The sequence below is a fragment of the Octopus sinensis genome, linkage group LG15 (assembly GCF_006345805.1).
Source record: "Octopus sinensis linkage group LG15, ASM634580v1, whole genome shotgun sequence".
Lineage (NCBI taxonomy): Eukaryota > Metazoa > Mollusca > Cephalopoda > Octopoda > Octopodidae > Octopus > Octopus sinensis.
The window spans coordinates 20,398,344-20,412,865 of record NC_043011.1 but is presented as its reverse complement, the minus strand read 5'-3'; the positions used below and the strand labels follow the sequence as shown (position 1 = coordinate 20,412,865).

General features: G+C 35.2%; 1 protein-coding gene across 1 annotated transcript; it reads left to right on the top strand.

Moving 5' to 3' along the window:
* The first annotated feature begins 1,441 nt into the window (after positions 1-1,441).
* On the top strand, positions 1,442-2,098 carry LOC115219962. Its single transcript, XM_029790264.1, has one exon. The coding sequence runs from the start codon at positions 1,442-1,444 to the stop codon at positions 2,096-2,098; it is 657 nt and encodes a 218-aa protein (XP_029646124.1).
* Positions 2,099-14,522: the final 12,424 nt, after the last annotated feature.

Here is a 14,522-nt window from a genome sequence, read left to right as displayed (position 1 = left end):
CATGACAACCCAGTTCATAAAAATTACGAAAAAGAGAGGTGACAAATTGCATCGTTGTAAGGTTTCGACTTAGCTATTTACCCGAACATAAACACCTGGGCCTTCGTATAGGGACTTGACCGCTACCAGTTACCCATTAATCCCAAACTCCTGCACAATCCTCGACAACATGTGGAAAACATTTTTGAATTAACAACAAAAAACAAATACATCATATAACATATAAATCATAGACTTGACCGTGTTTTGCTAAAGTATTGGGTTGTCCGGAAAGTTCGTGCCGATTTATAGCAGCTTACCTTTCGACTTATTTTAGAACATGGTCGAGTCCATAAAATAGGATTTGACTTCACCTCCATTCAGAGCACAGTTTAAGCTATCTTTTCGTGGAAGAAGGTTTATGTTCCTATAACCTGTGTTAATTCTGTAACCCTTTAAAATGGAAGATAAGAAAGTTCATTTTCGTCACTTGATGCTTTAGGAACCAGACAAAAATTGCTGCAGCTCGGCTGGGATGTGTTACCCCACCCGCCATATTTACCAGATATTGCTCCTTCGGATTTCCACTTATTCAGGTCTCTGCAGAATAGTCTTAATGGTAAAAATTTCAATTCTTTGGGTGACGTAAAAAGATACCTTGATGATCTCTTTGCCATGAAACCACCTCAGTTCTTGGATGAGGGTATTTTCAAGTTAAAGGAAAGATGGAGATGCATTGTGCAACAAAATGGTTCATATTTGGTTGATTGAAAATGTAATGGCAAGTATTTATTGACCTTTTTCTTTCCTTTAAAAATCGGCACGAACTTTCCGGACAACTCAATAGTTAGAGAAGACACACTGGTTAAATGTACAACAGTATATCATGGTTGCAGCAGAAAAATGGAGTTGTTTAGAGTAATGGGTCTTAGATTTTTGATTTTTTTGATTATTGGGGATGAAACAAAAATAAAAAAAATTCGTCCTATTTTTCTGGACTGCCATGTTAGCTTGGCGATAACTATAATATCCAGTACCACTACCGTAGTCTCCTTTAGAGAGACTATGAAATATGAATATTTCTATTTTTGAAAACCAGTGGAGGTAGAGGACCAGCACATAGAGGTCTAGAGATTGAACTCTTATAATGGATTGTTGTTCAGCGTGCAAACAATATAATTGTAAATTATCGCCGTTTACGGGAATATGCTTTTGAATTAGTAAAAAGGTTTGGAATTGGAATGAACAGCTTTAGATGTTCTGATAAATGGATTTTCAATTTTATGAAACGGAATAAACTGACTGTGAGAAAGATTACACATGTTGATCAAGCAGACAATAAAACACTCGGAGAAAAAACACAAATCGCCAGTGACTATTTAGATATCATTCCAGTATTAACAGCAGATAAGGATGCTGGCCAGATTTATAATATGAACGAAACACCTAAAACAACGTTGGCATGTTTAGTTCAACAACCATAGACTTTTCTGGCAATAAAAATGTAGATGCTAGCCACTGTGGTGCTACCAAAGCCCGTTTTACTGCTGTGTTGTGTGTTAATGCTGCAGGAAAGGTGTTGAAAACAATGATTATCCTTAAAGGATTAAAAAACGTGCCTAAAATCAAGATCCCAAAGAATATTTACATAACAGTCTCCAACAGGGGATCAATCACATATGAACTCATGCAGGTGTGGGCTGACAAAGTGTTTGGGAAGAGAACAGCACAACTATTCCATGCTCAAAATTCAGTACTATTCATGGATGAATGCTCAGTGCACAAGAAAACAGAGCTCCGAGAAGTGTTCAAACGTAGGAATACAATTCTCAAACTTATACCTCCTAAAACAACATCTTACTTGCAGCCATTAGATGTATCAATTATTGGTCTTTTCAAGAAAACTCTTCGTGCTGAATGGGAGAATTGGTTTTCAAACGGCAAAAAGGAGTATACAAATAAAGGGTGTCGTAAAAAACCTTCTTATCAAGAGATAGTGAACTTTGCGACCCAAGCTGTTACCACTTTGAATAAAGAAACTATAAAGCGTGCTTTTGAATGTTGTGGAATTGCTCCTCTTAGACAGACTGTAGAACATTGCCTCTTAGACTCAGGCTAACAGGATATTTTGTCTGGCCTTGAGGTAAATGCACCAGATGCACATAATGACAGAATTGAAGAAGATAAGATTACAAGTAAGTGCAATTAGCTCTGATGTGAATTATGGCCAAGCAACAAATGAAGAAATTCGTGATATTTAACTTGAAACTATTCGGTTATTATTCTATTATAAATACCCAAGGACATTATTTGTTCATACGAAGCTTCTATTCATGTTTTCAATAATTTAATGTTCAAAATTTCCTAATAGAACCATTGTTAACTTCAGAATATTTTTTAATGTGCTACTTCTTTTAAGGCTGCTTCAGTTTCTTTATGTCTATACTAGCAGTATCGCCCGGTGTTGCTCGGGTTTGTAAGGGAAATAACTATATAAGCATTTTTAGAGATGTAAAGTATAATAGCCATCTCAATATGGCTAACCACAAAGGGGGGGGGGTGTTACTGTAGATTTTTACGTTCTGAGATTTAATAATACATTTTTAGAGAGTTACTTCCCTTATATAATAGCAAAAATGCATTAAAAATGGGAAAAAAGATGGTAAATTTTTTTAAATCGTAGACTCATCGTAGACGCGCGCTAATACCCAGAAGGGCTCGATATGAATCACTACTATAAGATACCCGCTTCTGGTTACACTGCACCGCAAAATGTGGGAGTAGTTAGGAATCTAAATCGTAGGAGACAGACACACAACTTCACTTTTATATATAAAGATATCTGATAACTGAAACGATAGAAGTTCAATGGAATTGTATAAAATAAATATGGTTTTTGAGAATACCTTTGTTTTTCCTAGGTGAAATATTTTACTTCCATATTACCACCCATGAGCGCTTATTATAGGTGGGCGGTTATTTAAGCCGAAAAATAGTTTTATAATATAGAATTTTCCGTTTAACAGCCCTGGGCGGACTTTCGGAAAATCCCGGTATATGCAAAAGTTGAAAAGTGGAAGAAATTGGAGACGGATATATCAAATACGCATTTCCACCTTCTATTTTGTCTTTTCAAAAATTTATTCAGAATATCTTGCCTCCAACAATGGTTTCTACAAATTTGTTCCCCACACAGCTTTTTAAAATTCCGAGTAACCCTACTTACTTCACTCCAGTTTCTGTTTCACTTTTTGAAAATATTTTTGGGGAAATTTCACATGGAACTGATACTTAGCGTTTGAATTGTTTCTTAGTTTTCAATTATAATTCCATTCAAATCCAACATACAATATACTAGTAATTTCAATAAGAACAAACGGAACCCCACTCGGGATTGTGCGGATTGAAAAAGGTAGTGGTAGTGGTGGTGAGGGCTGTAAATCGTCATCTCTCTCTATATGAACGGCAGTTTGTCTGTCTGTGTGTCTGTGCGTCTGTCAGGTTGTACCGTCACTCTGACCACGGCTTTCAACCGATTCTGATGAAACTTGACACACACATAGCCCAATGTCATAATTCAAAACTAACGCAGCGAAAATTTTGAAAAGTTCCCCCAGTTCTGAAAAATATCAATAAATTCGACATGGGGTCGAGAATCTAAGCTTTTTATTTGCAATACATTTTCTGTTGTAGTTTTCGCAACTTGCAATCGATTTTCACCAAACTCATGGTGAAGCTTAATGTTACCATAAGAAACTTAATTCTGACGTTAGTTTTTCATGCAATACCTTACCATCAGAAAAAATCGATAAAATCATGCCATTTTGGGAAATCGCGTTCAATTTCAAGATGACATATTTTCGACAATATCTTTCACAAATTGGCAGGAATTTTTTAAAAATTCACAGCGAGCATCATGTCTGCTCCAGGGGCTCTTACATACCCGGGCAATGCCGGGCTATGCTGCTAGTGTTTATTAAAACAATTTAAGACCATTTGAAACATTTAAAATAACTTATCCAACACCATAGCAACTTGCTTTTTCTCAAAGTGTTTTTCGAGAATGTATACGTGATCAGGCCCATTTTGCCCCAAACTGGTAGACTAATTTTTGCGGTACTGCTTTCTGACTGACATCATTGCTGCTTTATTAATATTTCCTCTTTCGTCTCGGGTTCCTCACTGACATTTTTACATAATTTTTCCTTTTCGCCAATTTACAGATTTTACTTTAAACTTTTTGAAAATAATTCAATTTTCTTTTATCTTTTATACTTTTAGAGCGTTGTGTCAATAGGAATTAATTTTTAGTTATAAAAATCGGTGCCTGTAAAAAAAAGTGGTTTAATAGGAATAATGCAAGCGTAGGATTAATGATATTCTTAATGAATTGAACTTGGAAAAGTAGTGGACTAGAAGAAACAGAAACTTAAAGAATTTGTTGTTAAGGATGAAACTGAAATAAAAAACAATATACTGATTTAGTTTCATCCAAATGTGGAAGTATACACCATCTTTTGTCCCTGAGTCTTCATAACTAAATATGATATGGTGGTTGATAGTGGTTGAGGCACTCTTATGTAATAGTGACAACTTGTTGCTCAATATATATATTAGCAAACCATTCCAAAATGTGGAGGCGCATTGGCCCAGTGGTTAGGGCAGCGGACTTGCAGTCGGAGGATTGCAGTTTCGATTCCCAGACCGGGCGTTGTGTGTTTATTGAGCGAAAACACCTAAAGCTCTACGAGGCTCCGGCAGTGGGTGGTGGAGACCCCTGTTGTACTCTTTCGCCCCAACTTTCTCTCACTCTTCTGGAGTAACGCTGCGATGGATTGGAGACTGGCTAGGCTTGAAAAAGGCGCAAAAAACCCCTTCCAAAATATAAAAACAGTCAGCTACTGTTCTTTCAGGGTTTTTCCTGACATCGCTGAACAGGGTGCAGCATGGCTCAGTGGTTAGAGAGTCAGGCTCACAATCATGAGTTTCGGACCGGGCTGTGTCGTGTTCTATTTCACATTGCTCCAGTTCACTCAACTGTAGAAATGAGTTGCAACGTCACTAGTGTCAAGCTGTATCGGCCATTGCCTTTCTCTTCTGACGTGGAGAGGAGCAAGGCTGGTATGCATAGGCGACTGCCAATCTTCCATAAACAACCTTGCCCGGACTTGGGCCTTGGAGGGTAACTTTCTAGATGCAATCCCATGGCCCTTCTTGACAAATCGGGATCTTTACTTTTTAACAATCAATTAGGCAGCACTATCCTCTCTAACGAAAAATAAATGGTGTGTAGGTTTTACTAAAAAATGGAAATTTATCCACTCTAATAACAAAGGATTCTGAAACTATGCCCTCCAAACGCCGGAGATCAAGCACACCTTGGTTTCTGAAATCCAGAAATTGCCACTCTTAATACTGCCATCTATAAAGCTTGACCAACAGATTTCCCTCACTCCAAAGTGTACAAACTTTGATTATCTTACCCAAACTGCTGCAGCACCCAGTAAACTTCTCTATGAAAAATATACCAATATCTATCAACTCATTACCTGAAAGCACAACTAGAAAAAAACCCAAGTGATCTAGATGTGGTCTCGATGGAAAATTTACCATTATGAAAAAGAAAAAAGAATATGGATGAAAAGCCCACTAGTTAATGATTAAATCATATATATATATATATATATATATATATATATATACATATGTATGTATGTATGTATGTATGTATGTATATTTATACCTATATATATATGTTTATATATATATATATATATATATATATATAATATATATATATATATATATATATATATATATATATATATATATATATATATATATATATATATATATATATATATCAGTAACAATATAGGGTGAAATTAATTAATTTGGAATAATTATTGATTACACCAAGTAGATTAATTATTATTAATTACACCAAGTAGTAGAGTGGACTGCCAGCAGTCCACTCAGCTGGCAAAACAATACGTTGTACCTGTATTTCAAAGGGCCAGCCTTGGTACATTCAGTGTCACGTTGAATCTCCCTGAGAACTACGTTAAGGGTGCACGCATCTGTGGAGCGCTCAGCCACATGCACGTTAATTTGAAGAACTGGCTGTTGCGTTGGTCGGATCAGCTGGAACCCTCGTCGTCGTAATTCAGGTAAACACAAGATCCAAGCAGTCTCTTGAGTTAAACAAAAGGGGCTCCACTCGTTGTTAGCGACAGAAAATAAAATACTTAGAAAATAAACCCCTGAAAAGCATATATACATAAATGCATACATAAATACATGCATGCATTCACATACATGCGTACATACATACATACATGCATACATAAATGCATACATGCATACATATATTCATAAATGCATACATACATATATACGTATATGCACGTGACATACATGAATACATATATTCATAAATGCATACATACATATATACATACATGCATACATACATATATACGTATATGCACGTGACATACATGAATACATATATTCATAAATGCATACATACATATATATACATACATGCATACATACATATATACGTATATGCACGTGACATACATGAATACATATATTCATAAATGCATACATACATATATATACATACATGCATACATACATATATACGTATATGCACGTGACATACATGAATACATATATTCATAAATGCATACATACATATATATACATACATGCATACATACATATATACGTATATGCACGTGACATACATGAATACATATATCATAAATGCATACATACATATATATACATACATGCATACATACATATATACGTATATGCACGTGACATACATGAATACATATATTCATAAATGCATACATACATATATATACATACATGCATACATACATATATACGTATATGCACGTGACATACATGAATACATATATACATGCATACATACATAAATGCATTCATATATAAATGCATTCATACATAAATGCATACATACATACATGCATACATGAATGCATTCCGCCCATCACACAAATCATAAATATCAATTATATACAATTATAGTAATAATTATTTTGGGGCCCAGTTATGTTAGTAAATGTTTTAAGCAACAGCATACATATATACGTAGATAACTAAATGCATAATTACATACGTACATGTATACATACAACTCTTCACACACATGTAAAATTTTTAAGCGGCAGCTGGGCAATAATCATGAAGTCATACGTAAACCGATACATTTTAAGATGTAATCAGTTCGGTTTTCTCGGAAAACCTTATTATAAGCATCCTGTTTTGGAGCAAAACTTCTGCTTGTTGTCACAAAAACAAACTCCGTCTCGAAGTTTGCTAGAGAATCATCGTGCCTGGTTGAATTACCGATCGTAAACAATGAAACCGATCCCAAATTTCTGAGTAAAATGATTTTTAGAATATACTTTTCCAAGAATCGGTTGCATCGTTACATCTTTTTCTGTTGGCGAAGAATTGGCTTTGTTTGCCTCCAGCTTGTTTGTCCCACTCGAAATTTGAGTAAACAATCCAATCAACTTTATTATTTGTCACATTATGGCATTATTAAACTACACACATACAGACACACACAGACACACACACACACACACACACACACACAAAACATACACACACACACATTGACATTTCATTGGCATTTCAAAAACATCAACAAGGTAATTTTGCTCGTATGTGTACCTGAGCAGTAACTGAAGTCAGCGCATGTGCATATTTGTATGTTTTCTTTTATGCATGTATTCTCATGCGTACAATAGTTCCATGTCTAGACGTGTACATGCATACTTAAATGATAAACTTCTGAAAAGTTTTACAGATTTTTACAGTTCCAGTGATGGCTTGGTTCTGTAGCCTTCGAATCGGCTTTCTCCTTTCTGGTTTAGAGAAGCCTAATTCCTCAAGATTGTTATTTAGGCAGTGTATTACATACCCCAGCGCCTCAGTAATTACAGTTATAAACCTGAACTTGTAATCTGGATAGAGTTACTACAGATTTCCCAATAGTTCAGTGTATTTTTTGCTGATCTTTAGTTTCATGTTAACATCCGCTGGGCAGCTGATTTCCACAAATGTACACGTATGTATGCATGCATGTATGTATGTATGCATGCATGCATGCATGTATGTATGTATGTATGTATGTATGTATGTATGTATGTATGTATGTATGTATGTGTGTGTGTATGTATGTATGTATGCATGCATGCATGTATGTATATATATGTATGTATGTATGTATATATGCATGATTGTATGAATTTGTGTGTTCATATATGTATGCATATATGTATGTATGTATGTATGTATGTATGTGCGTACGTATGCATGCTTGTATAGAAATATGGATGTATGTGTGAATGTGTGTATGCGTGCATATATGTGTACGTATATGGATACACACACACACACACACACACACAAACACACACACACACATACAGAACCACATTAATAGCTTAGGAGTGAAATTTAGGATTTCTCGGTTTTCTGTGTCTCGATTTGGATAAAGCTTTTCCCAACTGGTTTGCACACTATGGCAACACCATTGTTATGTTTTCATTACTATGTGTGACATCTCTTTTACTCTTTACTCTTTTACTTGTTTCAGTCCTTTGACTGTGGCCATGCTGGAGCACTGCCTTTAGTCGAGCAAATCGACCCCGGGACTTATTCTTTGTAAGCCCAGTTCTTATTCTATCGGTCTCTTTTGCCGAACCGCTAAGTGACGGGGACGTAAACACACCAGCATCGGTTGTCAAGCAATGCTGGGGGGACAAACACAGACACACAAACACACACACATACATATATATATATATATATATATATAATGAAGGGTGAAATTAATTAATTTGGAATAATTATCAATTACATCAAGTAGTCTTCGGCATGTAAAAGCCTCGTTCGAGGAAAATTTAAGTAATACTAAGCAATAAAGGGTTTAGCAACGAATTGCATTACCACAGACCGAATTTAGAAATAGCAGTCAAAGAGTTATAGCTATTTCCTCTACTAAAAAGGGAGATCTCAGTAAAAAACACAGCAATAAATGTTATAATATCATTATGGTTTTCAGTTAAGTATATACTCAATGTATGTTTAATATGTATCATCAACTTTCATTTTCCGAAAAAAATGTCTAGATGGGCTATTTTCATTCATGAGCGATTAGCATGGTTTTACTGAGATCTCCCTTTTTAGTAGAGGAAATAGCTATAACTCTTTGACTGCTATTTCTAAATTCGGTCTGTGGTAATGCAATTCGTTGCTAAACCCTTTATTGCTTAGTATATATATATATATATATATATATATATATACACATATATACGACAGGCTTCTTTCAGTTTCTGTCTACCAAATCCACTCACAAGGCATTGGTCGGTCCGGGGCTATAGCAGAAGACACTTGCCCAAGATGCCATGCAGTGGGACTGAACCCGGAACCATGTGGTTGGTTAGCAAGCTACTTACCACACAGCCACTCCTGCGCCTACATCCTTTCTTTTTTATTTCAGATTCTTCAGTTTTTGGGTGAAGCACGCTAATAGCGCCTCTCCTTTCTAAGAACACTGGGACGTGGAAAAGGCCTTAACGATGAAGAAAAGTCTGTCATCCTCAAGAAAATTGTGGAGTTTGGTCGTCATGTGGACATGGTTATACGATTCCTTCGCCAAGGAAAAAACGATACGATTGTGGTACCGCCAAGACTGCGACAGCTAGGTATTGAAGGAGTTTTAGCTGTAAGTTACGTGGGAAACCTGGACAAACAAACAGTCATTTTCACCGCCTCCGGACTTCTTCATGTACCGAAAACCACCAGAGATCGCATCCTCGGGACCATGGCTTCCGTGCGAGAAACCCCCGAAACTGCCTTCTTTAATGCTCTGTCATAGGATTTTGAGGCTTCAATGGACCCAAAGGTAGATAACGTTAGACACGAGTTGTGTTCTGATCACTGTCGAAACCAGAGCGACTCTTGACGGACCTGACGGTTGGGAAAATGATTGGATCTATTTTGGAGATGAGCGTCACCAACGTTTACGACGTCAACAACAAGGTGGAGGAGTCATGTTGTGGGCTGGTATCATTGGGGACAGCTGGCAGAAACGTTAGCACGCCGGGCGAAATGCGTAGCCGTATTTCGTCTGTCTTTACGTTCTGAGTTCAAATTCCGCCGAGGTCGACTTTGCCTTTCATCCTTTCGGGGTCGATAAATTAAGTACCAGTTACGTGTGTGTGTGTGTGTATCCATAATCCGTTTGTCTGTCCTTGTTTGTCCCCTCTGTGTTTAGCCCCTTGTGGGTAGTAAAGAAATAGGTATCATTGGGGACAGTCTTGTTGGCCCAGTCAGGACCCTGAAAGGGTTAAACTGATCGCAGCCGCCTACCGTAATCTCTTGTAGGAGGTCTTGGATCCCAGGCTAGATGGCATACCGCTGTCACTTCTAAGGAATCTCGTATTCATGCATGACAACGCTCCCTCCCACTCTGTTAGGACCACCCAAACATTACTAGGGTCTTACGGCATACAAAGTGAAAGGTTGATGGAGTGGCTGCCAGCATCTCTGAATCTCAACCCCATTGAAAATCTGTGGTCCATCCTTAAACAAGATATTTATGCCGATGGACGCCATTTTACTCCGAAAGATGTCTTATGGGCGACCATCAAAACTGTAGCAGAGGCAGTCCAACCTGCTGCTATTAAGAAATTGACAGATCCCATGACTAATAGGGTTTTTAAAGTTATTCGTCGAAAAGGTACACATGTGGCTAAATAATTAATTGTGTCAATAAATGTTATAATATCATTATGGTTTTCAGTTAAGTATATACTCAATGTATGTTTAATATGTATCATCAACTTTCATTTTCCGAAAAAAATGTCTAGATGGGCTATTTTCATTCATGAGCGATTAGCATGGTTCATCCAAAAACTGAAGAATCTGAAATAAATAAGAAAGGACGTTACACAGAATAATGAAAACATAACAATAGTGTTGCCATAGTGTGCAAACCAGCAGGGAAAAGTTTTATCAAAATCGATTCCCAGAAAACCGAGAAATCCTAAATTTCACTCCTAAGCTATTAGCGTGGCTCTAGGTATGTATATATATATATATATATATATATATATAGCGAGTGACTTGATCTGAGATCGTGTGCTAGAACGAAAACAACTGCAGCGTGGAAGGTGTTTATAAGCCATTTAAGAAACACACAAAAACCGTTAGATTCACTTCAACATTTAATTTAATTTGTCAGCACGAAGTTTTTTCAGTGAACAGGTCACGGTCTCAAAGCGACGAAAATATTTTGACAAATTAAATTAAATGTTGAAGTGAATCTAACGGTTTTTGTGTGTTTCTTAAATGGCTTATAAACACCTTCCACGCTGCAATTGTATATATATATATATATATAAATACAGTGTACATTTAAACACATAAGAAGCTTCATCATAGGATTCCTTGCACGCTAGAGAGAACAGTTAAATTCCAAACAACTAATAGGGATAACATTTCGAAGGGAATGAAAAATAAAAACATTTACCATCTAACTCCTGGACCAATGGTTTCAAACTTTAATTTTAGCAAATAAAATAAATTGCTAGGCGAAGTCTTCTTCAGCAGGTACACCCTAGATTAAATATATATATACACGAGGCAATCCAGTATATGGCCCGTGCTTATACATTCTAATTTTTCAAATCTACCGCGCAAGCGCAGCTGCTTGTCGGCAGGAAATAAAAAATGCCGGCTTTTTCAATTCGGCTTTTTAATTATCCAGAAAAAATTATCAATAATTAATAATATCAAAGGGTAATCAGAAATATTAGAAATTCCATTACCAGTAACCTAGCATGTAAAGATTTAGTATATATATACTAAAATATAAATTTAGTTATAGATATATATATTATATATATATATATTATATATAAAATATACATATACATACATATATATATTATATACATATATATATATATATATATATATAATATATATATATAAATATATCATATACATACAATATATATATATATATATATAATATATATTATATATATATTTAATATATATATATATTATATATATATATATATACATATATATGAAATCAAATAAGTAACAGGATGTCAATTAGTAATGCTGTATTACCGTTCCAAGCGGATCCATAATGAACAATGTAATCATTACATCTATTTAAATACACCGCTATCATTACCGGGTTAGCTAAGGGGGATATATAAATCCATTTAAACATTATAAAGAAGATTACTATTTTGTAGAATCCACTTAATGCCTCATATTTACACAATTAATTATTAGGCGGTCACCATAAAGACCACTCAAACAACTTACATATGGAAGTTATCTGGAAAAATATACACACTATCTAAGGAATCGGAAGCAGGATTATAAGATAAATGACAATAGCATATTGTGTTACGGTCGAACTGTATTACTACTTTTCATCCTGTTACTTATTTTGATTTTATTCACCTTACTTCGAGCTGTGCGGATAACACCGGAATGACTTGGTACTTCAACTTAAGTACCTAATTCAACTGAATATAATACGTATGTATATATATATATATATATATATATTATATATATATATATATATATATATATATATATATATATATATATTATATTGTGTATATATATATAAATATATATATGTATATTATATTTTACATATATATATATATTTACATATATATTTTTTTTATATATATATATGTATTTAATATATACATATTATATATCTATTTATATATATACATATATATATATTTATTTATTTATTTATTTTTTAAATTTATTTATTTAGTTTCAGCTCACAAGCTGTGGCCATGCTGGGGCACCGCCATTTGGTGTTGCTACATGATTTTACTTCACGAATGCTTTTTTAGCAATTGCCATCTGGTGCATGAGAGAGTTCGATGCAGTTGCCCTCATCTGCACCTCTTGCTGTGAAGTTGGTTCATCTGAGACACCTGACAAGAAGAGATCCAGTTTCATTTTAAAGACATCTGCATCCACCTCATGCAGGTCTCTTAGGTTCTTCGGGAGGATATTGAAGAGCTGTGGGCTTCGGAAGCCCAGGCTATCATAGTATCTTGTCCTACATCTTGATGGCAAATTTGGAGTCCTTGGCACTATGCAGTGGCGCCCAGTTCTGGCATTTGTGTAACTCTCGATGTCAAAGTTTGGGACAAGTCCTTCTAGGATCTTCCAGATGTATATTATGGCATATTTTCTTCTCGCCTGCGCTCTAAGGAATAGATCTCTATCTCTTGAGTCTTCCAATAGCTTATATGCTGCACAGAGGCTATCTTCTTCGTGTAGCTTCGTTGGATCGCCTCAAGTTCTGTGATTAACTTGACACTGGATGGTGACCATAGCTGAGAGCAATAGTCAAAGTGGCTTAGATCAAGTGTCCTCCAGAGGACCATGGTTTCCTGGTCTCTGTTCTGAAGGTTCTAAGAATAAATAAATAAAAGATAGATAATATATATATAATATATATATATATATAGATATATATATATATAAATGTAAATATGGTTTCTTCTTTTTTGCTTGGACACTGGTTTTTAACTATAGGTTTCCCTTATTTGAAATGTAATTTTTAAAAGATTTTATAAACGATGAACTTTTATTTTTAACATTATATATTAATATTACTTATTTATATGCTTCCTTATATATATATTTTTTTTTTATATATTTTTATATACCTATATATTTATATATTACTTTATACTATATTTTACGTATTTAATTTTCTAGGTGTTGTAATGTTTTTTTAAAAAATATATATTTCTTAATCGCTAAGTATTAACATTAACCGTGATGACTGTATTCACACATTTTTCTTCTCACACTTTCTTATATGCTTGTACAGATGTTTATGTTTCATCTTCCGTGATATCATAATAGTATTCTATGATTAAATGTTCGAGATATGAAATGTTATGTGAATGACCTTGCATTTGTTTGTTTGTTCTGTAACCTTAGTTTGATATATTTGTCTCATTCAATTGAGCACTTCTATAGCAGTCCTATTAAACATTTTGTTCCTGATAAGAAACAATCACTGTATTATTGATGAGTGGCTGTGTGGTAAGTAGCTTGTTTACCAACCACATGGTTCCGGGTTCAGCTCCACTGCGTGGCACCTTGGGCAAGTGTCTTCTACTATAGCCTCGGGCTGACCAAAGCCTTGTGAGTGGATTTGGTAGACGGAAATTGAAAGAAGCCTGTCGTATATATGTATATATATATGTATGTGTGTGTGTTTGTGTGTCTGTGTTTGTCCCCCTAGCATTGCTTGACAACCGATGCTGGTGTGTTTATGTCCCTGTCACTTAGCGGTTCGGCAAAAAAGACCGATAGAATAAGTACTGGGCTTACAAAGAATAAGTCCCGGGGTCGAGTTGCTCGATTAAAGGTGGTGCTCCAGCATGGCCGCAGTCAAATGACTG

What these genes read in the sequence shown, in the direction of transcription:
- LOC115219962 (XM_029790264.1), top strand. Translation starts at nt 1,442, where the DNA reads ATGTTTAGTTCAACAACCATAGACTTTTCTGGCAATAAAAATGTAGAT.